This window comes from Eptatretus burgeri, chromosome 3, assembly GCF_056783735.1.
Source record: "Eptatretus burgeri isolate ZD-2024b chromosome 3, Ebu_testis_v1, whole genome shotgun sequence".
NCBI lineage: Eukaryota > Metazoa > Chordata > Myxini > Myxiniformes > Myxinidae > Eptatretus > Eptatretus burgeri.
Window position 1 is genome coordinate 113,880,334 of NC_140963.1, and position 25,337 is coordinate 113,905,670.

The 25,337-nt window shown below is 42.7% G+C and overlaps 1 protein-coding gene across 7 annotated transcripts in view; it reads left to right on the forward strand.

Moving 5' to 3' along the window:
* LOC147030766 (tensin-1-like) overlaps window positions 1-25,337 on the forward strand; it is a 434,197-nt gene that overhangs the window by 242,317 nt on the left and 166,543 nt on the right. For all 7 annotated transcript variants that reach the window (XM_085875172.1, XM_085875169.1, XM_085875171.1 and 4 more), the window contains 5 exons: window positions 6,171-6,221; window positions 8,704-8,826; window positions 15,076-15,140; window positions 15,269-15,352; window positions 18,289-18,395. In XM_085875172.1, coding sequence (XP_085731298.1) covers window positions 6,171-6,221; window positions 8,704-8,826; window positions 15,076-15,140; window positions 15,269-15,352; window positions 18,289-18,395 — 430 coding nt within the window. The remainder of the gene's footprint in view (window positions 1-6,170; window positions 6,222-8,703; window positions 8,827-15,075; window positions 15,141-15,268; window positions 15,353-18,288; window positions 18,396-25,337) is intronic.

A 25,337-nucleotide genomic window follows, 5' to 3' on the forward strand; every position in this document is an offset into this window, starting at 1 on the left:
TAGAACAGAAAAATGGCTAACTCAAAGCGTCGCAGCCCGGATGAATCACATAAATTCCCTCTATACAACGGGTTTGGGCTAACTGCACATGTACTTTTAGATATCTCACCTACGGGCCCTTCATGGTGTAATGCGAATTTCCACAGCCGTAACAATATATTGTTGCGAATTCGCGCCCGCCGGCGTGTGATCGGCCACGTGACTCGAATCGCGGCACGTCGCCCACCGGACGGACAATTCTGTCGCGACCCTCTCTGACTAACGCAGGAGTTAGTCACGGGTGGGCCTTTCGGCTTCACCACGATCGTGCCAATCGGCCACCCACGTGGGATAGGGTTGTTCGCCAAACTTGACCTACCTAAGTACCCACGAGGATGGTAAACCGGGCGATCGCACCTCACCGCAGGTCGACTCCGGACACGGGCCGCTTAAGCGGTCCGTTCCGTGCTATCGGGATAACCGAGCGGTTTTATCGTCTGCCTCGACGGTTCCGATTAATTATCGGGCGTATTAAGCCCACGACGAACCCGTAACGTGAAGCAAGATGGAGATTCAACAAAGGGAAGGACGCAGGGAAACGGGGAACAAGTTCACACAAGCACTTTATTCACACTGTGGTATAGCCTGCGGGCCTGCGGGGCAGGGCATGATGATGGGGGGAGTGGTCGTCGTGGGCATCGTGTCTGCCAGGGATATAAGGAGTGCGCGCCGCCTGAGGCGTTGTAGTGGATGCCGTAGTCACCACGGCTTGTGTGTGTACTGAGTGCGTAATAAAAGAGAGTGGTGGGCAAAGTACGCTCGCGCTCCCGCTTGTGCAACACAGCCCGGCTCGACTGTTCCCCCGCTCGTGTCTGCCTTATAAGCGCCCCTACCACGACACTACAGTTGGCTGATGAGGATGGTTGGATACGGACTTATGCCCGTTTTCGACAAGGATGTTCGGCTCGGCGTGAGCAGTTGGCTGGGTTCGGAGTGGCAGCGAGTAACTCAGCGCACCTTTGCGGTTCGAGGTTCCGGAGGAGTACGCATCGCGAAGAGCGTGTCGCAGGTTCGCTCGCCGCGCGCACAGGCTCCGGAGCCAGGAGGCTCGCCAGCGCGGCCAGCTCAGGCATGACAGGAAGTCGGGGCACGGCGCGTGGACGCGTGCCCGCCTTCGTCGGAGTCGACTTCGGCCACGTCGAGTGGGCAACGGCCGCGCTCAGTGTTCGTTTTATTGAGGCACGACAAATCGGGGGAATGATTTCTGCAAGGCCACGGCTAAAGAACGAGAACACGCACTTCGGCACGGGCGCAGCGTTGGACGTCGCGCAAGCTCTGAGGAATGTCCGGGATCTCGATGGTCGGTGCGCAGCAGATGATCCGGAGGTCAGCGCGATGTGCCAGGCACGCACGGCCGTGCGCACGGTCTGCGGCGCGGGTCGTGGGCGAGCGTTGCAATGCAATCACTCGGACGGCGGTCTGAGCACTCGGGGACGTCTACGGTGGGTGTGCCAAGAGTCATCACCCATCATTACAGTCATAGATGGCGGTGTGCGAAGCGATCCTTCCGTCCCGGGTCGAGACCGACTGCCGGTACGGTGTTCGGTGCATGGCGTGCACGGTAACGCCCCGGGTCGAGTTTTGCAGCCTGGGCACAGATCCCAGCGACCCGGAACGGGAGATACTGCCGATGTTAAACCTGCCTTCAATTGGTCCGGAGGTGACAAGATCAGTGGCAGGGGAGGTTGAGATGACCGGGGCACTGATGCTGCTACCCATGTTGAGCCTGGTTTCAGTTGGTCTGACGGTGACAGGACTGATGCCAGTGAAGGTAGAAGTGATCGGGGCACTGATCGGGTGTCGAGTTGAGTCCACTCGTGCTGCCCTCGCATCGCACACGTACACCGGCGAAGCGGTTGCACCGCGTGCGGTGGCCGACGGCTCGGGGCTCTACCGGGGTCGAAGTGCCCTACTCTCGGTGTTCGTGGTGCGAGGGGAGGGGCCCGCCCTTTTGGGTCGGGACTGGCTGATGCACCTCGAGCTGGATCTCCAGTTCGTACCTCCAGGTGTGCCGGTGCTCCCTTCGATGCTTTCTTCGAGTTCCGAGGGCGAGGTTCTGGCGGCGGAAGCCGCATCGATGCAACGGGACCGGCCGTTCGTTGCTGCCTGCAACGGTGATGTGCGGTTCGGGAGCAGCGGGAGCCATGCCAGCTCTCGCGATGAGCTCTCGCGCTTCGGCTGTGTTCATGAGGCAATGCGCGCCTGTGTTGTTCGGGCAGCTTCAACGGGTGGTGGCGAGCCCATCGCGTTAAAGGAAGTCACAGGTCGCAACATCGAGTCGCCAACCAAGAGACGGACTCGTGATGTAGGTTATGGGTTGCTGTTCATGGCATATTTGTTTTGCATTGCTAGAGTGATGCGGTTTAACGTTGTTGAAATAAATGCCGACAGTTCATGTGTGGGAATAGGTTTGCCTGAGATCGATCGATGGGATTTGCATTATGATGAATGGGATGTGGAGGCTTTGGGAGCGGTGGTGGCGAATAAAGAGGTTTGGTTGGCCTTCCATTGCCCCGGGCCGCGGGTGGTTGCTTTGTCATGTGCAGGGATTTTGCCGAAAGAACGCGCTGTACGAGAAAATGAGTTTGCGATTGTACCAACGATATTTTTATTGATTTATGACGAGCCTGTAGTTGAAGTGTGGTTTGAATGGAGTTGCTACCGTCTAACTGCCGTGTGGGTCTCGGAGATCGACTCGGAGCCAGGGCTGGTGCGCTGTTCGGCGTTACCCCCACCTCTGGTTTCGGCAAGGTCAGACGTGCCTGGCGCCTGGGACGCGGCTCTCTGTTTTCGCTCAAGGCCGTTTGGACGTGCGTTGGAGTCTCAACTGATTGTGGTGCGTGGGTGGTTGTGGGGCATTGGTTGCATCCAGCCAGCGGCGCTGTTCAGCGCCCCCACCCAAGGTCAATCGGGTCTAGCGTTGGCGCCACGGCTTCCAGACAGCGGCCTTCCGGCCTCGGAATGTTTATCTGCTTCAGGTTTAGCTGGGGGAGATGTGCCGCCTTGTGGGCCGGAGGCGTTTGATGGTGCCGGGGGAGGTTTGCTCGGGAGGTCGCCGCGACCTCGCCAAAGGCCATGTAAGCATGAGCCGCCTGGGGGCGTTTTTGCTGCGTAGTGCTGCTGTGCTTCTCGCCTTGCTGCTTCATATCGGTAACGCGGTCAGAGTTTGGTAGGTGCTTTGTGCAACTCAGTCTTCGGAACCTGGCCGTTGCTGCTTCACTCGCTCCCATCCACACGTTATATGATGTGATGTGCTTTGTACTTTGCTGTTTTATTTTTTGTACCTTGTCTGCTGTTATACCGTGGTATTTCGTGCTACTTATGCTTATTATAATGCTGATCATTTAATAATCATGGTTTTAGGAGGGAGGAGTGTGGTATAGCCTGCGGGCCTGCGGGGCAGGGCATGATAATGGGGGGAGTGGTCGTCGTGGGCATCGTGTCTGCCAGGGATATAAGGAGTGCGCGCCGCCTGAGGCGTTGTAGTGGGTGCCGTAGTGCCACGGCTCCTGAGTGTGTTGAGTACGTAATAAAGGAGAGCTGCGGGCAAAGTACGCCCGCGCTCGCGCTTGTACACCACAGCCGGGCTCGACTGTTCCTCCGCTCGTGTCTGCCTTATAAGCGCCCCTACCACGACACTACACACACGACACACGGAGAGCACACATATACAGCCAAACAGAATCAGAATGCACATAAAGCAAATGCAAAAAGAAAAACAATAAAGCAACGACGACGCAGAGCTTCAACCGACTATGATTTACTACACAGAACACTTATACAATTTTACTTCACCAGACTGGCGCCACACACGCACGTTTCCACAGAACCCAAAAGAAATGGAAGTCGCGACTTCCCTGAGCGTGTCGAGTCCCTCTCCGACATCCGTCGACGTGGTCCCGCCTGGCCGCGACTCCGTGCCCGAGCATGGTAGGCGAGGCCTCTCCGGCGTGCCTCGCGCCTGCACGTGTTGGCCACTCGATGCCACGGACCGAGTGTTCGGCGCGATCCCAGCGCGGATAGGGGGGGGGGAAACGTGGATGCCCGAAGTTGGGAGAGGGGAATGGCGGACGCTCCTTCCCGCCAGCGGGGTCTTGCAACTGCCCCACAAAAGACCCCGCTTGCGGCCACCAGGACGAGCGAGCTGGAAGACGAGAGCAACCACGAAGCAAGTATATCCACCGAGCAAGAGCATCCACCCAGCAAGAGCATCTACCAAACTGCTTCCCCCGTCTCCGACTTTTATATCCTCGGAGCTCCGTCCTGTTGCTCCGCCCCGTTCTTTGCTCCACCCCCTTTCGAGGCGCTTCGAGAAAGGTCTCGAAGAGGGGCGTTCCTCCTCCCTGGCCGCGTCACACCACGCATCCACCAATCGAGCGCCAGCTGCCCTCCCCTCGCTTCTCTCCCCTCACACCAAGCACGGAGAAGAATGGCACGAAAAGCCCACCGAGCGTCCTCGTTGGGTTTTTATTTGAAATAAAAGATAGAGAAAGAAAAATGACTGACTCAAAGCGTCGCAGCCCGAATGAATCGCATTTATTCCCTCTAAACAATGGGTTTGGGGCTAACTACACATGTACTTAAGAGATATCTCACCTATGGGACCTGAATGGTGGTTTGCGAATTTCCACAGCCGTAACAATATATATATATATATATATATATATATATATATATATATATATATATATATATATATATATATATATATATATATATATATATGACTTCCTTCATATACAAAGATGAGAAATACATAAACAAAGGCAATGCTTTTTGTTCATTGTTATTCTTATGGAAAGCAATTTATGACAGCAAGCATTATTAGTGACACAATCTCATGTTTTTAAACAATAATTGTTTTGCACCATCATCACAGAAACCCTCACAATATATTAAAAGGAATAAGAAGACCACTTTGAAGTTCTTGGAATACCTTTATTATTATTTCAAATTGAACCTTTATTGGGGTTTGCAGACATTCTCTTCTGGAAATTGTGTAAAAATGCATGCTAAATGATGGCAATTTTCATGACTGAGAGAGCAATTTGTCTTCTACTGAAAAAAAGAAGGATTTTCACATTTCAACATGGAAAAACATGCAATGGACTCTCATTATGACAAACACTCAGTCAGATGAATTTCTATAAACCAACTACCTTTAAATATCATTCTGGTTATGAGTGATTCAATAAATCAAACAGCATTTGGAATGAATACCATTCACACATTTGGTTAAATGCATGTTTTTTTTTTGGTGCATTTGGATATATACTGATCCATGCATTTGTTGGTACAGTAATACCCCGGTTTACATCGCCCATTTCTATGGTATTTCACAAATACCTCGTCATGTGATTAATGCCACTTCTCCATATTCGTCATCTCAACTCGCACTTACATCGTTTTAAAAGCCATACCTTTTATTCTCAGGCGTTTTTAGAACTTACGAGACTGATAAAGACACAGAATCCATTGCTAAAGTACCAAATCAGCAGATCACAAAATCATCAAAAGAAATACAGGACTGTACTTTGCTTCACACATAAATAAATGTATTGCATTGTCGACCTTCAAAAGTAAAATTAGATGTTATTTGTCGAATGAATGCAAGTACTAATGGATTGCTGGGTTATGAAGTTTGCCTCCGATTGATAAATATGCCCACGTTCATTTAAGGAGGAGGAAGAAGGCATACTGCCACCTTTAACCACTTCCAAAAGAAGTTAATTTTTTTATTTAAATGTCTGGGAATGTTTTTTTTAAATATAATACCTGAACTGGCAACAGGAGGAACGCATTCGCCCCTTATTCCATTACTTATTTCGAGAAAAATTGCTTTGTTTTTCGCAGTTTCAATCTTTGTCACACTTTTCAGGAACGCAACCACGACGTAAACCGGGGTCTTACAGTACTGTCCATTTAGTGCTGTACATCAGAATAATGGGTTCATAAAACATCCATCCATATAAGATGAAACAATTCAGTTTGGATGTTGGTGCAAACCACAACTGCATTTTAATTTATTTACATTTTATGACTTGCATGCTTTTAATTTTTGTGAAATGTCTTGCACAAGGATGCCACATTTGAAGGTATTTTAAAACATTTATTTTGTTTTTCCACCAAAGGTGATTAATTTTTCACGGAGTTGCGAAGAAATTGGACATCTTAATACTCAGGTACGTCTAACTCAAATTAGACCGCATCATCGCAGTCCTTCAGAGTTTTTCTCATTTTGGCATTCCACTTTTTCAAGAGAAAATCTATTTCAGACTCCAATGCTACATGCCATTTTTAGTATCATTACCTCTGCCACCAAAGGTAGGCAGAGGTTATGTTTTCACCCTTGTCTGTTTTTCTGTGAACAAGATATCTGAAAACAAAATTTGGTGGGCAGATTGGGTGTGTGATAAAGACTAATTGATTCGATTTTGGGGAAGATCCAGATCCAGCTACTAGAATTTTAAAGTGATTCTTCACCATTGAGAAATCGGCTAAAAATTATATGTAGCATGATATTTCAAAAAGTTTGGACGGATTCAGATGGAACTCGGTAGATATGTTGGGTGTGCGATAAGGATGAATTGATTAGATTTTGTGAAGATCCATATCCAGCGAGTGTAATTTTTGAAGTGATTTTTCAACCTCAAGTTATATGGTAAAACAGATATATAGCATGATATCTCAAAAAGTTATAGACGGATTCGTTTAGTGATGACAACAATCCGATTCAACTTTAGGTCAGGTCCGAATCCAGATAAGGCCTGTTAGTGAGATGCAAAACGTAAACTAATCAGCCTGGCAAAGGTATGCGCTACAGAGTGCCCTTCTAGCTATGCACCCTTCTAGGTATGCGCTACGAAGTGCCCTTCTAGTTTGAGTTAAAATCAGTACAAGGATGGTGAGAAATCGAATTATTGATGTAATGTGCAACTCCGCCGCCAAGGTTTGGTTCAGGCCTATCAAATTGGAGGAGACAATAGCCGGGGGAAGAGACGTTAAGGAGTGAGGGACGTCTTATGGGTAGAAGGATTCTGTTTTATTCATGTCCAGTTTATCAGCAGTGGCCTGGTTTGCGAGATCTGTCAAGTTGGAGCGGAGCCTTTGGTTGTTTGAGGTCCACACAGTTAGGCATTGGGCGGGTGTAGGATGGGGGGTGGAGGGGGAGGCTGGGAGGATGCTTGACCAGGGGGCTGCGAGGGTGCTTGATGGGGTGGGTGATGAGAGTGTGTGGGATGAAAGGGGGGGGAGATGGAAGGGTGTAGGATGGGTAGTGGTTTGGGGGGGGCGAAGATGGGAGGATGTGGGACAGGGTGTGCAGTGGATGCAAAATACTACACCCACACATGCATAACACTCAGTGTTTCTCCAGGAATCACATAACCCACATGTCACCTTGTCCAACCCAGACATGAGCACAACCACGTTTGTGCACTGGAAATACAAAAACAAGAGTGCAAGTGAGCACAATATACGCCCGGACAAGAAGGTATATACAGAATTGTGCTACTACATGGAAAACAGCATCCTGGTTGCCATGGCAACCACTTTAGACGACGAACGTATGTCGCGACACACCGTCTCCACAGTCTGTACCTATGTACCAAATATGAAACGTGAAAGTTGAAAACTTTGGGAGTTAGAGTGCGGACAGGAACGGACGGACGGACGGACGACCGGTATCACATAATACGCCCCGATATATATATATATATATATATATATATATATATATATATATATATATATATATATATATATATATATATATATATATATATATATATATATATATATATATATATATATATACATACATACATACATACATACATACATATACATATACATATACATATATATCGGGCGTATAAAAATGAACACACACATTAACTCACCCCCAAACATACAACACCAGATCGCGAGTGAATTAAAAGGTGTGTGTGTGTGTGTGTGTGTGTGTGTGTGTGTGTGTGTGCGCGCAATTGGTATTTTTTGCCAAAGGTCTGCACAATAAAAAAAAAATCCTCAATTGACCCCTCGCACCGGCACATGACCGGAAACAAACTGTCATGTCCCGGAAGTGAAAGCGGACACATACTTGAGGAAGCCCACTGAGAAGCGGGTGAAACCACCTGAAACCGGATCTGCTCTGGCTTGTTTATAACTAGATTAGAAAGTAGATGTTACTTTTCTTTTCGTTGGATGCTTGTATTCTGCCAGCAGATGTGAGGTTGCAACATCCATGCAGACATATTAAATGAAGAATGAGAGCATGAGAGCATGAGAGCTCTTTGTTTTTGTACATTCCAAGTTCTGTCCCTCTCTTGGCTGAAGGATCGAGGCTCTACAAGCGAACTTTTTTTTGATGGATATATTTGTTTTCACACATTTACAGACAGTTTTGTGATTTTTTTTTCTTATTTTTATCACCACGGCTTCAAGTTACACCAGAATGCCAAATTATAACTTTCTTGCCCACACCTATAAAGTATGAAACATTTATATCAGTGAGTTAGTGAGTGGTTCGAAAAGACATATATATATATATATATATATATATATATATATATATATATATATATATATTATATCAGCAATGGAACAATTTGGTGTTAAGCATCTGGCACAATAACTCAGAGCCTTGGTGTCTCTATGCAGGTGGTACAGTTTGAATGGCCTTCGCAGCATGCCCCGCACCTGGACATCCTGTGCAGCATTTGCAAGGCTGTGGATACATGGCTCAGCCAACACCCTCAGCACGTTGCTGTACTACACTGCAAGGTCTTCAGCATGCACTTGCTTCTAAAGATGGTTTTAGAGTGGAAATTGTGGAGAGAATGTTTATCTTAAATATTACAATTTAAATGTTTAACAACAATTTATTTGCATTTTTTTAAACTCCACTCGTATGGTCTCTCAGCCTCTTACCATTGATTTTTTTTTCTGCATCTGTTATGAGGCAATATTTTGTAGTTCCACAGAGAAACAATACTTTATGGTAACATATACTTTGGCTTTCTTATACCTGAGCCTTTTTTCTCGTCATATCGAAATGTATATCTATAGTCTGACACTATTGTGGAGTGAGCTGTCTGGTATGGGTTTGATTATGAGCCTGACAACAAACTGTTGGATTTGTGTTTCTCAGGCAGTGCATTGGATCACATAGTGTGTTGTCATTAGGATAGACATTAAGCTGGTGGCCAGTCTGCTAGCATCAGTTAATATCCGATGGTGTAATTTGGGAATGGCCATCATCAGCACCCTGACCAAATTCCAAATTCCTGTCTAAACCATGGTTAGCAAGTCGTCTGGTGTTCTCGGATATCCCTTGACACCAGGTCATACTGCTGACTATAATCGGAGTGTCGTTGCTGTGCAGACTGCAGCTTCGACACTTTAATGACATCTTCACTACCAGGTTTTCATGTCACATTAGAACGGCCTTCAGATACAAGGGGCAATCACAACAACATGATTCCTAATAGCTATTAACAGCAATAAAAATATATGACAAAACCATAGATTTTTTTCAAATTATCTAGTTTAATGATTATTATTGGCCAACTACATTATATATTTTGAGATCAAATTGTGAATGCTGAAATGTCAAAGTAGGTTACAATGCTCATTTGAATGGATGATTCATCCAACAACAAAATCATGATTTTTGTGGAGTCGTTTTGAAGCAGCACAAGGAAGGAAGGGAACTAGGTATGTACAGTATATGTATCTCTTTACTGTTTGTACATACAGTAAACCCACAAATATTGTGGGTTTCAGTTTCATGGGTTTCTACCATTTCATCACTGTGGGATTTAATTTTGGGCAATTGTGGTTTTTCAGCGAAGATGAGTCATTGTTTGTGTCCGCGTGTACGATTATCTCTCATTATGAGCCTTTTCTTGTTTCTCACACACCATTGATTGTAATCATCAGACTAGCATGGGGGAACGAAGTGAAATTTAATAATGAAGTCATCAAACAGGAAATGACATACGGAGATCCTGTAGTACGAGATCTACAAGATCTCGTAGGCACACAACAGTTAATAATGGCACTCAAACAAAAAACCATCGACGATATTAATCGTGCCAAAAGGCAGAAACAGGTTATGAAATTGTGCGAAGAAATTGAGTTGTTAGATACATCAGCAAGAAGTGAAATGCAGCATCTGTGGGCCGCCATGACTGGATCAATGAATCAATTAAGTGTAAGCACGAGTCAAATATCTGTGCAAGGGTTCCTGCCAGCAAAGCGCAAAAGACTCATTCCAATCCCGTGATCCTCATATTGAAAGGATAGAAAAATCACTTTGTTTGGATCGTGGACCGAACAGAAAAAAAAATGCCTTTGAGTGGACCGGTGAAGAGGTATGGGAGAAACCAATGTGGATTTACTTGGACTTTGAGTGGACCGGTATATGGGAAAAACTATTGTGGATTTACTCGGACTTTGAGTGGACCAGAGTGTATGGGAGAAACCAATGTGGATTTACTCAGACTTTGAGTGGACCGGAGTGTATGGGAGAAACAAATCTGGATTTACTCAGACTTTGAGTGGACTGGAGTGTATGGGAGAAACCAATGTGGATTTACTCAGACTTTGAGTGGACCGGAGTGTATGGGAGAAATCAAGGTGGATTTACTCAGACTTTGAGTAGACCGGTGTACAGGAGGAACCAATGTGGATTTACCAACATTTCAATGAGGCACCTGGGGCTGAAGGCTCCAGTTCAACACTGACTTATCGAACGAATCAAGGGGAAGGGATTTATGCTGGAGCAGGTATTTAATGCCAAAGAGACAGGATTATTTTCGAAGAGGATGCTATCTCATATTTTCCTGTCCAAGCAGGGAAGATCAGTTCTGGATCAAGGTGGTGAAGAATCGTTTTACCCTTCATCTATGTGGCAATGCAGCAGGCGACTTCATCATACTGCCAATGATCCAACAGCCATTGCAAGTTCCATATCCACATCTTTCCAACCTCCGCCCTCCCCTTATAACAGTTTCATCACCATCTCTGAGCTAAGTCTTGTCAAACCAAATGACAGACCCAAACGCAAGGTGTTTGCCTTGGAAATGCTCAGTCACAAAGAGAATGATGAAGATTACCTGAAAAAGGTCATGTTCACAGACGAAGCTTGCTTTTATGTATCGGGGAAGGTAAACCAGCACAATGTGAGGATCTGGGGCTCTGAAAACCTCCCTGTGGTCATTGAACACATGTGACAGTCCAAAGGTCAATGTGTGATGTGGCCTTCTCCATGACCGCTTGGTGGGTCCGTTTTTTTCTTTGTGGAGGATACAGTGACCTCAACAATTTACATGAACATGTTGGAAGGATTCCCCTTCCCACAGATTGAAGATCTGCAACCTGATATCATTTTTCAACAGGACGGCGCTCCCCCTCATTGGACCTTAGTCATTCGAGCCATCCCGAATGAAAAATTTCCAGGTTACTGGATTGGCTGAGACGGACCAATCGCCCTGCCCCCACGATCACCAGACATAACCCCTCTTGATTTTTTTTTCATGTGGGGGTTTGTCAAAGATGTTGTCTACAACACCAAGGCAGCAACCTGCAGGATCTTCATTCTCGGATCCCAGCTGCATGTACACTGGTGGACGCAGACATGCTGAGCCGAACATGGAAATAACTCGTGTACCGCCTTGATGTCATGTGTGTGACAAACGGAGCTCACATTGAAGGGTATTGATGGTGTGCAGAAAACATTATGAGTTTCTGTATCATGTAAACCAAAGGGTATCATTGTATCATTTGTGTTTCTAAATATATTATCAACTAAAGATGTCCGGGTCTTTTTGTAACACCCTGTATATACTGGTGGGGAATTTGTGCACACTGCAAGCATCTACTCAGGTGCATCCTTCATGCAGACATAATAAATAAAACTTTATATATTTGATGAAATGGATTGTGAGAGCTTTTTATATTTGATGAGAAAATAAAACCTGCTGCTTCGCTGACAGGAATATTAAGAGAAAAGAGGGGAGGGAGAGTGGAGAGGTGGAGGGGTAGAGAGGAGGGGTGAGGAAGCAAGGAGAGAGAGAAAGCGAGGAATAAGGGATAGTGAGAAAGGGGGGGGTGGAGAGAGGAGGGAGGGGGAGAGAGAGGAAGTAGGGGAGGGAAAGAGGGGGAGGGAGGGGAGCGGGAGCGAGAGAAAGCAGGGAGAGAAGGAGTGAGGAAGGGGGGTGAAGGAGGCGAGAGCGATGAAGGGGTGGGGGCCGGAGAGTGACGCTTCATCACACATCACTATATACTCTGGGAAGTAGTGGGTGTGAGGAAGGGGTGGAAGCGAAGAGGATGGGGGAGCAAGGAGGGGAAGTGGGAAGAGGAAGGGGGTATTCTGGACTTGTGTTTAGGAGTGGGACTTTAAGCGAGGATGGAGGGTTCGACTTCCATTTGGGAGGTGGACTTGAGGGGAAGTGGGGGGGGGGTGGTACCCTCTGCCAGCATTAGTACAGGATTGAACGAAATGGGTTATATTAAAACAGCATGTTCAAACAGGATAGCAAAACCACCTGTCACTTTTAAAAAGCACATACCATTTTCAAAGAGGACCGGGCGTAGTGGCGTGCGCCTGTAATCCGGCTACTCGGAGGCTTGGGTTGGAGGATCGCTTGAGGATGGGTGCTCTGCGCTGGGCCACGCTATGAGAGGGTGTAGGGCAGCCCGGAATCATGGCGAAACCCAATCCTTATCCCTGTATCGTAAGAGGTGACCAGGGTTGCGTCAGGAAGGGCATCCGGCATAAAACCTGTGCCAAATCAGTATGCGGATCATAATGGATGATCCACTGTGGTGACCCCTAACGGGAGCAACTGAAAGGAGAACAACAACATGCCATTTTCAAAGAGATTATAAGATGGACTTTCCTTGTGGTTTGCATCTTGAACTGCAGCTGCCACCCTGTTGTTTACCCACTCTGGAACTGGATCTCTCCGAAGAGGTCACACATTGCCCAGAGATGCCCGGAGTGTCGAAGAACGCGGAGTCCTGCAGCCGGACCCGTCGCCAAGCCAAACCCCACAGTCCAAACCCCAAAACCTGGCTCAGGCCAAGAGACCTTCGAGCCCATTGCACCAAAGCTGCAATGTTTCTCAATGCCCAGAGACGCAAGTGTTTTGTGCTTTTTTTGTTTTTTATTTCAGCACACGTTATACAACTAAAATGCGATAAGCCCCAGAATCTCTCAACCCGAGCCGAATCCCAAAATTCAAATTGCGGAATCGAACCCATCAGCAGCTCTGACTGCCAAAAAAGTGCACATTTGCCCAACCCGCACACTCCCCAACACTCTGGGCTCAAAATACAACACAAACACCACAGCACAACAAAACCACCTCCAAACCATAACACAACCATCTGTGGGAACTTATCACAACCACCCATTGTTTATCACTTCATGAAAGTTGGAAGAGGGGTGAAAGAGTGAGTAGAGAGAGTAAGGAGGGGTGGGGGAGTGAGGACAAAAAAAAGAGATGTGGGGAAGGGATGGATGGAAGAAAGGGATGGATGGAAGAAAGGGATGGATGGAAGAGAGTGGATTCGCAGCAAGTTCCCCAGTTGTTCATGAACACACGACACTCAATCTCATAAGGATATAAGGAATGAATGACGAATGAATGAGTTCCCACCTGCTGTTCCTTCGTCTGCCATTACATTCCCTGGAACATCTGCAATGTGGTTTGGAAACAACTCTCCCCTAATTACCTCTAAAGTACTCCACTAGGGGGTGCATCTCCGAGCATCTCCGGGCGGTGCTAAGCATGACCGCTCAGAGGTGAAGGTTCTATTTTAAACTTTTGTTGGATTGAACTAAGACAACGGAACACACATTTATATATGTACTGTACTTAATTTACGTTATCACCTAACATTGTCTTGAATGTCAATTGTTAATTTTATTTTTAAAAACGACAACAGCTGTGATTGAAAAAAGTAATTTACACAGACATTTACAGTCTCGCAATGGCTTACAAGCATCGTTTTGGTCCATCCATCCATCCCTTCATTCCATTCCTTCCATCCATCCCTTTCCTCCATCCCATAAATCCATTCATCAATCCATTCCTTTCTTCCATCTAATCGTCGATAAGGAACCGCAGACTTGGCATCGCACGACATTACTGGGTGCAACCATAGACAGGTGGTCGATCAATGTATTTTTGATTGTGTTGTGCAGATAGACGATGCAGAGGGACAGTGGAAAGGGAGAACACACACACACACACACACACACACACACACACACACACACACACACACACACACACACACACACACACACACACACACACGCACATCCACGTGTTCTAATCATTGAATGAAACATGCTGTCTCTAATTGGATAAAAACCCAATCTCTGATACAAGATGAAATAATATAATTAACAACAATGACAGTGTAGTTGTCACCGCTGTGATCAGGGGAACAAATTGGTCGTGAGTCCGTTTGAAAGAGCAGCTCTTCAAGCTCAAATTCGTTTCTGCAACCGAGGTTGTGTTTACGAAAAGACTTGCAACCTTATACATTCATCACAATTAATGATGACTACAAAGAAGTGACAGCTACCTGCAGATAGTGAAATGCATACCCATGGTGTGTTTCATTCTCCAAACGTGACTCAACATGCATCTTGCGTGTGTAACTGGTTGAATATTTTATTTTGGCATGATCGCAAATGATACAGTGGGATTTTCAACGTCTTCTTGATGACATTTCCCATGACACTGAAACCTGTACATCTCATTTGTCTCTGTTTTCATAATCAATCTCCTTCAAAATGCCATCACTTAGTTTTTAACCTTTACTCTGGAAATTAATTTTTTTTTTTGGGGGGGGGGGTAATTTGAATGCACAAATCAGCTTACATTTGAAAAATTTCACCCAACGGTCGTGTTGATGTACATTTATTGTATTTTTCTCCGATGCATATTAGTAACGGGAACTTGAAGGAGCACTGACTGTGTTTAGCTGATGTACTTTGATGCTGGCATGCAGGGAGACCTCGGCAGCGCAGCAATAGTTGTGGCAGCCTACATGTACTACAGCGCTATGTGCGCTAGGTATGGTCACGATACATCTCTGCTCGCTACCTCACATTCACGATACTTTTTGATCGGTGATCCATGAAAAATCTTTTTTTGTTCTGTCCACAATAATTTTTGATTACTCTCATGCCCATTGTCCCTAGTGCGGATCAGGCCCTCGACAGGTTTGCAATGAAGCGCTTTTACGAAGACAAGCTTACAGTGGTAATACAACCATCACAAAGACGGTAAAGACCCAAAACTGTATGTACCATGGGGCTTGAGTTGTTTAATAGCACAACCAAGCTAAACAAGAATAATTCACCAACCCGTTTGACATTATGTCTGATTTATTTAATTGTATTCACTTGATAATGTAAAACTTAAGCAGTAGCAGGAGTCAAAGACATCTGCAGCAGGAACATCAGCTCACCTGGACCAAAGTGACGATGTACTTGACTCAACTTTTTGGAGTTGTGCATTGTAAGTTGTGAAAATACCATGATGGGTTTGATGGAATACTTCATCTGTCCGTCCTTTTCAAGCAATGATGAGTTATCAGAAAGATACACAAACGGTTATTCAAGAGCATCGAGGCGGAAAGTTCACCAACATTTACAGAACAGTGGACCATATGTTGTACAAACATTTCTGTGCTTGCAATGCCTTTGCTGTAATCCCTCAAGTCTACAAATACCGAATGTGGTTTGTCAGACTGTTTGATGATGTTTGCAGTGATCGTCATCTTACAGTGCATTGCACTTGATGTTGCTTTGCGAGTCAGAGCTGGACTAAAGGTTACTCCAATCACCTTTGGCTGGATTCAAACACCTTCATACACTTTGCTTATTCTTATTTGTTGACCAATTCGCCATTGTCATAAACCAGTGTTCTCCAAGGGCATCCTTTAATACGTGACTTTCAAAATGACGTATGAATGCTAATGAGGCCTTTTGTGTATGAGATGTGTTTGTGTGTTTTCAGTGATTCGGTTCTGCTCATCAGGTACTTTTAACCTGCTGTTACTACAGTCGTGCTAAATGTATAACTCAGATTGTTTTTTCACATAATTTTTGGCATTTAACTGAAAAAGTAACATTTTCAGGTTGGTTAACCATAATTGTTCTGTTCTTAAATGCAAATCGAACTCGCATAATCATTACTATAATTCCCGGACTGGTGTTTGTGTGTTTGTTTGTTTGTCGTGCTACTCCAACAGTTTTGGGCCAATTACATCCAGACTTGCTGCAGAGGATCAACTTCTCCCTTTATAAGGGTGTTTTTTTTTTATCTTCGCCGGTGGTCTTGGGGGGGGGGGGGAAGGAGGGAACACAAATTCTCTATGTAAATGTGTACCGTGTAGCGCTGCCTCCAGGTGGGGGAAGGTATTACAAGTTTCCACCACTTACAGGACAGTATTCCTGTCCTGACCTTTTCCAGTGCAGTGAGGTGTTTTGAATTATTAGCAGCAGGTATGTTTTTGCTTCATGCACATAACTCAGGTTTTTTTTTGGTGTATACAAAGCTGTCAGTTGCCTATACACCGCCCAAATAAAGGTATGTGTCAGAAGAACGTGGTGCATGCTTGGAACAAGATTGCCTGTAGGGCGGGTACTCTGCTCGTCCAGGAAATATGATGAATATCCATGGATGAAGTTTTTAATTCCTATCATTTCCTCATGTACAAGTGAGCAGTGGTCGTAGATATAACACACATACACACATGGAAGGACTCTTCTATTATCAATAGATGCAAACATCTTGTGTAATTTTTCTTGTGGACCCAGAACCAATTATATATATATATATATATATATATTTATATATATATATATATATATATATATATATATATATATATATATATATATATATATATATATATATATATATATATATATATATATACATATATATATATATACCGGGCGTCGTGGCGTGCGCCTGTAATCCGGCTACTCGGAGGCTTGGGTTGGAGGATCGCTTGAGGACGGGATCTCTGTACTGGGCCATGCTATGAGGGTGTAGAGCAGCCCGGAATCATGGCGAAACCCAATCCTTATCCCTGTGTCGTACGAGGCGACCAGGGTTGCGTCAGGAAGGGCATCCGGCGTAAAACCTGTGCCAAATCAGTATGCGGATCATGACGGATGATACGCTGTGGTGACCCCTAACGGGAGCAGCCGAAAGATGAACAACAACATATATATATATATTTATATATATATATATATATATATATGTATATGTATATATATATATATATATATATATATATATATATATGTATATGTATATATATATGTATATGTATATGTATATGTATATATATATATATATATATATGTATATGTATATATATATATATATATATGTATATATATATATGTATATATATATATATATATATATATATATATATATATATATATATATGGGCCCTCATGACCCATACAGCTTCCACTCCCAACCCCCTCCTCCCAAACATGATTAGTTGTAAATATCATCATTTTAAAATTATCCTGTGCATTGTGAAGCCTCAGACATGATCTAACCATCAGTATGAAGAAGCAACCAAATCAGATTTGATGTCTTCCTCAAGGAAGTCTGCCTGAATGTTGGTAATGACAGCATCGTATTATTGCAGACGTCCATAAAATAAATCACCAAGCTTGTCATGCTCACACAAGGTAGTCCCGCAAGGTTCAAAGTCTACTCACTGGCAGCTCTGGTTGAAGGTTTGTGTAGAACGTACCCGTCTACAAACCTTTAGGCCATGCATCGATCCACACACCTTCGGGAGTTTGCAGTGTGGGAGCTGCAAGCTATCAGCTTTTTGGGCAAGTTCAGAAAGTTCTCCAAATCTTTTGTTGTGCAGAAGCACACCCTTTTCCTGCCGGGACTTCTCCAAATCTTTTCAGCTTCTTTTAGAAGCTTTGTGAGCCATTTTAGGTAACAATCCCTATCTTGCACACATGATATATGTCCGGCTGCCCTGCTCATCCCCGTTGTTCGGGGTTTCTGTGGATGCGTGCCAAGCATTCTTGGGTGGATTCCGTCATTTTGAAAGTCGCGTATTGACAGATTCTGTGCCGTATTGTCCCATGCACACTTTTACATGATCCTTAGTCACAGCAGCAAAATTATTTGCAGTTTCAGAACTGGCATGTATGCTATCTTGCAGATATGTGGACTATTTTCATGGATTACTTTCTGGAACTATCATGATGAACAGCAACCCGATTTTTCTCCACCATGTCGTTCTTCACCAGGTCTTCGGACAGAGACCAGGTGAGCCTACTAACTGTGTTTGGAGCATTCATTCTCATTTCTCGTCCATTATAATTTTTCTGTGGTAGGTTTCCAGATTATTCATCTGAGTGACACATTTTCATCATGGAATGATTTGAGAGAAAGCGTTCCTATTAACTCCATTGTAATGATTATGTAAAAAATTAAAAAAAAAAGCATTGTGAATAGTGTGCATTTTTCCTGCTATCTATTACTCGTACATGCACATTTTCCCTGCAATTTACTGCTCTTGCATGTACAGCTATCTACCACGACCATATTCTATGTTGATTCAATGATCCTGTACACTTTTGTTGTGTTTGTCAGTGTACTTTAATATGATTTTATTCCAATGGTTTAAGGGGGCAATGAAATGCAAAAACACAATATGGTATATGATTTAAGCATGTGATGCCAACATCATTAAATAACGTTCAGAGTGGAATGTCATACTTTTGTGGTGGGTCTTAAATTATCGCCAGTCATGTGTTCTTATACTAATATATGTCAGAGGGAGTGTGTGTGTGTGTGTGTGTGTGTGTGTGTGTGTGTGTGTGTGTGTGTGTGTGTGTGTGTGTGTGTGTGTGTGTGTGTGTGTGTGTGTGTGTGTGTGTCCATAACTCCAAAACTATAAAACCTAGCAGCCTGAAACTTTGCATGCAAACTACGAAAACTCCCAAGGAAGTGCAAGAGTGAAAATTGGGTGTTTGGGTTAATTAAAACACCCCTTTTGAAGATTATTAACAGCCTTATTTAATTATATCCTTCATTAGGCACATCCTTGGTCACCGGTCTCTATGAGGTCTTAAGGTGTATCCTAGGGAACATTGCTGTGGTCTGAAGCCGCCATGTTTTTTTGCCTGCTGAACCGTGTCTTGACTTGGAACAGGCCGCAACGATTTCTTAACGATAAAGTTTTTTTTCTCACTTTCGTCATTAATATTATCGAATGCCTGTTCATCATAGCTACAAATCGCTTTATACATCACTTTTGTAAATACTGTAGTTTTCAAATTAGGAGCTTGGAGCGATTTCATTTATTGTATGATACGATTTTCCATGATCGACTCTCACGGACAAATTAAAGTACATCATCAAAATAATATTTCGGTTTTGAGGATCGGGTATCGTCCAGACTAAATAAGTGTCAAAATCTGTTGGGAAATGTGATAATTTAAAGAAATAACGAGTCTTATGACTTAGCTGAAATACCAACTGTATTTGTATTAAGCAAGCAAGGCTATGTTCCCTTCTTCTCCATACATACACAAGAAAATGTGAAATTTCCAAAGCATTAAACTACTGTTTGGAGAATTATATTGAGTGAATAAAACATTTGGGAACGTGCCAAAATTAACCAGCTTCATTGAGCTATATGATTTAATGCATTTACTGCGAGACTTCACCCCCAGTCCCCTTGAGGAACTGCCGACACATTTCATTCTGCCAGATCTGTGTCTATATTTTCGGAGGTTTGGTGAGGTGCTCTACAGTCTACAGGGAATCAAAGCAAATCTGGCGAAAATCGGATGTGTAACATTTTTTATAACGTTTACGTGGACCACGAACCAATGTACCACATTGATTGAGTTGAGTAAGGTTTCAAACAGTATGATATAGTTGAGTAAGGTTTCAAACAGTATGATGGAGTTGAGTAAGGTTTCAAACAGTGTGAGATAGTTGTGTAAGGTTTCAAACAGTATGATATAGTTGAGTGAGGTTTCAAACAGTATGATATAGTTGAGTGAGGTTTCAAACAGTATGATATAGTTGAGTGAGGTTTCAAACAATATGATGGAATTGTGTAAGGTTACAAACAGTATGATATAGTTGAGTAAGTTTACAAACAGTGTGATACAGTTGAGTAAAGTGAGGATGAATGGGCTGTTTTCAAACAGTATGATATAGTTGAGTAAGGCCACAAACAGTAGATAAAGTTGAGTAAGATGACGATAGATGAGCCGGTTTGGAACAGCATGATATAGTTGAGTAAGCTTAGAATACATGGGTTGTTTTCAAACAGTATGATGTAGTTGAGTAAGGTGAGGATAGATGGGCTGTTTTTAAACAGTGTGATATACATCATTGAGTAAGGTTTCAAACTTTATGATACAGTTGAGTAAGGTTTAAAATTGTCTGATACAGTTGAGTAAGGTTTCAAACAGTATGACAGAGATGAGTAAGGTTTCAAACAGTATGACAGAGATGAGTAAGGTTTCAAACAGTATGATATCATTGAATAAGGATTGAAACAGTATGATAAAGTTTAGTAAGGTTTCAAACAGTATGATATAGTTGAGTAAGGTGAGAATAGATAGGCCAGTTTCAAAAAGTATGATATAGTTGAGTAAGGTGAGAATAGATAGGCCAGTTTCAAACAGTATGATATTGTTGAGTAAGGCCACAAACTGAATGATAAAGTTGAGTAAGGTTTCAAACAGTATGATATAGTTGAGTAAGGTTTCAAACAGTATGATATAGTTGAGTAAGGTGAGGATAGATAGGCGAGTTTCAAACAGGATGATATCGTTGAGTAAGGTGAGGAGAGATAGGCCAGTTTCAAACAGTGTGATAGAGTTGAGTAAGGCCACAAACTGAATGATAAAGTTGAGTAAGGTTTCAAACAGTATGATATAGATGAGTAAGGTGAGGACAGATAGGCCAGTTTCAAACAGTATGATATAGTTGAGTAAGGTTTCAAACAGTATGATGCAGTTGAGTCAGGTGAGGACAGATAGGCCAGTTTCAAACAGTATGATACTATTGGTTAAGGTGTCAAACAGTATGACAGAGTTGAGTATGGTTTCAAACAGTATGACAGAGTTGAGTAAGGTTTCAAACAGTATGATATCATTGAATAAGGATTGAAACAGTATGATATGGTTGAGTAAGGTTTCAAACAGTATGATATAGTTCAGTTAGGTGAGGATGGATAGGCCAGTTTCAAACAGTATGACATAGTTGAGTAAGGTGAGGATTGATAGGCCAGTTTCAAACAGTATGATATTGTTCAGTAAGGCCACAAACTGAATGATAAAGTTGAGTAAGGTTTCAAACAGTATGATGTCATTGAATAAGGATTGAAACAGTACGATATAGTTGAGTAAGGTTTCAAACAGTATGATATAGTTGAGTCAGGTGAGGATAGATGGGCTGTTTTCAAACAATATGATATGTGGGGTTGAGTTAGGTTCTGGACAGTGTGATGGAGTTGAGTAAGGTTTCAAACAGTGTGAGATAGTTGAGTCAGGCGAGGATAGATGGTTGTTTTCAAACAGTATGATATATGTAGTTGAGTTAGGTTATCGACAGTATGATTTAGTTGAGTAAGGTGAGGAGAGATAGGCCAGTTTCAAACAGTATGATATATGTAGTTGAGTTGGTTTCTAGCCAGTATGATGGAGTTGAGTAATGTTTCAAACAGTGTGAGATAGTTGAGTCAGGCGAGGATAGATGGTTGTTTTCAAACAGTATGATATATGTAGTTGAGTTAGGTTCAAGACAGTGTGATTTAGTTGAGTAAGGTGAGGACAGATAGGCCAGTTTCAAACAGTATGATGTATGTAGTTGAGTTAGGTTCTATACAGTATGATGGAGTTGAGTAAGGTTTCAAACAGTATGATATATGTAGTTGAGTTAGGTTCAAGACAGTGTGATTTAGTTGAGTAAGGTGAGGACAGATAGGCCAGTTTCAAACAGTATGATATATGTAGTTGAGTTAGGTTCTGGACAGTGTGATGGAGTTGAGTAAGGTTTCAAACAGTGTGAGATTGTTGAGTCAGGCAAGGATAGATGGGCTGTTTTCAAACAGTATGATATATTTAGTTGAGTCAGGTTCTCGACAGTATGATTTAGTTGAGTAAGGTGAGGATAGATAGGACAGTTTCAAACAGTATGAGATATGCAGTTGAGTTAGGTTCTCGACAGTATGATGGAGTTGAGTGAGGTTTCAAACAGTGTGAGATAGTTGAGTCAGGCGAGGATAGATGGGCTGTTTTCAAACAGTATGATATATGCAGTTGAGTTAGGTTCACGACAGTGTGATTTAGTTGATTAAGGTGAGGATAGATTGGCCAGTTTCAAACAGTATGATATATGTAGTTGAGTTAGGTTCTGGACAGTATGATGGAGTTGAGTAAGGTTTCAAACAGTGTGAGATAGTTGAGTCAGGCGAGGATAGATGGGCTGTTTTCAAACAGTATGATATATGTTGTTGAGTCAGGTTCTCGACAGTATGATTTAGTTGAGTAAGGTGAGGATAGATAGGCCAGTTTCAAACAGTATGATATATGTAGTTGAGTTAGGTTCACGACAGTGTGATTTAGTTGATTAAGGTGAGGATAGATTGGCCAGTTTCAAACAGTATGATATATGTAGTTGAGTTAGGTTCTGGACAGTATGATGGAGTTGAGTAAGGTTTCAAACAGTGTGAGATAGTTGAGTCAGGCGAGGATAGATGGGCTGTTTTCAAACAGTATGATATATGTTGTTGAGTCAGGTTCTCGACAGTATGATTTAGTTGAGTAAGGTGAGGATAGATAGGCCAGTTTCAAACAGCATGATATATGTGGTTGAGTTAGGTTCTCGACAGTATGATGGAGTTGAGTGAGGTTTCAAATAGTATGATATGTGTAGTTGAGTTAGGTTCTAGACGGTATGATATTGTTGAGTAAGGTTTCAAACAGTATGATATAGTTGAGTAAGGTTTCAAACAGTGTGAGATAGTTGTGTAAGGTTTCAAGCGATATGATAAATTTGAATAAGGTTTCAAACAGTATAATATAGTTGAGTAAGGTTTCAAACAGTATGATATCGTTGAGTAAGGTTTCAAACAGTATGATATCATTGAGTAAGGTTTCAAACAGTAGAATATAGTTGAGTAAGGTTTCAAACAGTTTGATAAAGTTGAGTAAGGTTTCAAACAGTATGATATGGTTGAGTCAGGTGAGGATAGATGGGCTGTTTTCAATCTGTATGATATGTGTGGTTGAGTTAGGTTCTGGACAGTGTGATGGAGTTGAGGAAGGTTTCAAACAGTGTGAGATAGTTGAATCAGGCGAGGATAGATGACTGTTTTCAAACAGTATGATATATGTAGTTGAGTTAGGTTCAAGACAGTATGATTTAGTTGAGTAAGGTGAGGATAGATAGGCCAGTTTCAAACAGTATGATATATGTAGTTGAGTTAGGTTCTATACAGTATGATGGAGTTGAGTTAGGTTTCAAATAGTATGATATATGTCGTTGAGTGAGGTTCTAGACAGTATGATATAGTTGAGAAAGGTGAGGATAGACAGGCCAGTTTCAAACAGTATGATATATGTAGTTGAGTTAGGTTCTAGACAGTATGATGGAGTTGAGTAAGGTTTCAAACAGTGTGAGATAGTTGAGTCAGGTGAGGATAGATGGGCTGTTTTCAAACAGTATGATATATGTAGTTGAGTCAGGTTCTCGACAGTATGATTTAGTTGAGTAAGGTGAGGATAGATAGGCCAGTTTCAAACAGTATGATACATGCAGTTGAGTTAGGTTCTCGACAGTATGATGGAGTTGAGTGAGGTTTCAAACAGTGTGAGATAGTTGAGTCAGGCGAGGATAGATGGGCTGTTTTCAAACAGTATGATATATGTCGTTGAGTTAGGTTCTCGACAGTATGATTTAGTTGAGTAAGGTGAGGATAGATATGCCAGTTTCAAACAGCATGATATTGTTGAGTAAGGCCAAAAACTGAATGATAAAGTTCAGTAAGGTTTCAAACAGTATGATGTCATTGAAGAAGGATTGAAACAGTACGATATAGTTGAGTAAGGTTCTCAACAGTATGATGGAGTTGAGTGAGGTTTCAAATAGTATGATATATGTAGTTGAGTTAGGTTCTAGACGGTATGATATTGTTGAGTAAGTTTTCAAACAGTATGATATAGTTGAGTAAGGTTTCAAACAGTGTGAGATAGTTGTGTAAGGTTTCAAGCGATATGATAAATTTGAATAAGGCTTCAAACAGTATGATCGAGATGAGTCAGGTTTCAGCAGTATGATATTGTTGAGTAAGGTTTCAAACAGTATAATATAGTTGAGTAAGGTTTCAAACAGTGTGAGATAGTTGTGTAAGGTCTCAAGCAATATGATAAATTTGAATAAGGTTTCAAACAGTATAATATAGTTGAGTAAGGTTTCAAACAGTTTGATATCGTTGAGGAAGGTTTCAAACGGTATGATATCATTGAGTGAGGTTTCAAACAGTATAATATCGTTGAGTGAGGTTTCAAACAGTATGATATAGTTGAGTAAGGTTTCAAGCAATATGATATAGTTGAGTAAGGTTTCAAACAGTATGATATAGTTGAGTCAGGTGAGAATAGATAGGCCAGTTTCAAACAGTATGACAAAGTTGAGTATGGTGAGGAAAGATAGGCCAGTTTCAAACAGCATGATATTGTTGAGTAAGGCCACAAACTGAATGATAAAGTTGAGTAAGGTTTCAAACAGTATGTTGTCATTGAGTAAGGATTGAAACAGTGCGATATAGTTGAGTAAGGTTTCAAACAGTATGATAAAGTTGAGTCAGGCGAGGATAGATGGGCTGTTTTCAAACAGTATGATATGTGTGGTTGAGTTAGGTTCTGGACAGTATTATTTAGCTTTGTAAGGTGAGGATGGATAGGCCAGTTTCAAACAGTATGATATATGTAGTTGAGTTAGTTTCTAGCCAGTATAATGGAATTGAGTAAGGTTTCAAACAGTGTGAGATAGTTGAGTCAGGCGAGGATAGATGGGCTGTTTTCAAACAGTATGATGTATGTAGTTGAGTTCGGTTCAAGACAGTATGATTTAGTTGAGTAAGGTGAGGATAGATAGGCCAGTTCAAACCGTATGATATATGTAGTTGAGTTAGGTTCTATACAGTATGATGGAGTTGAGTAAGGTTTCAAACAGTATGAT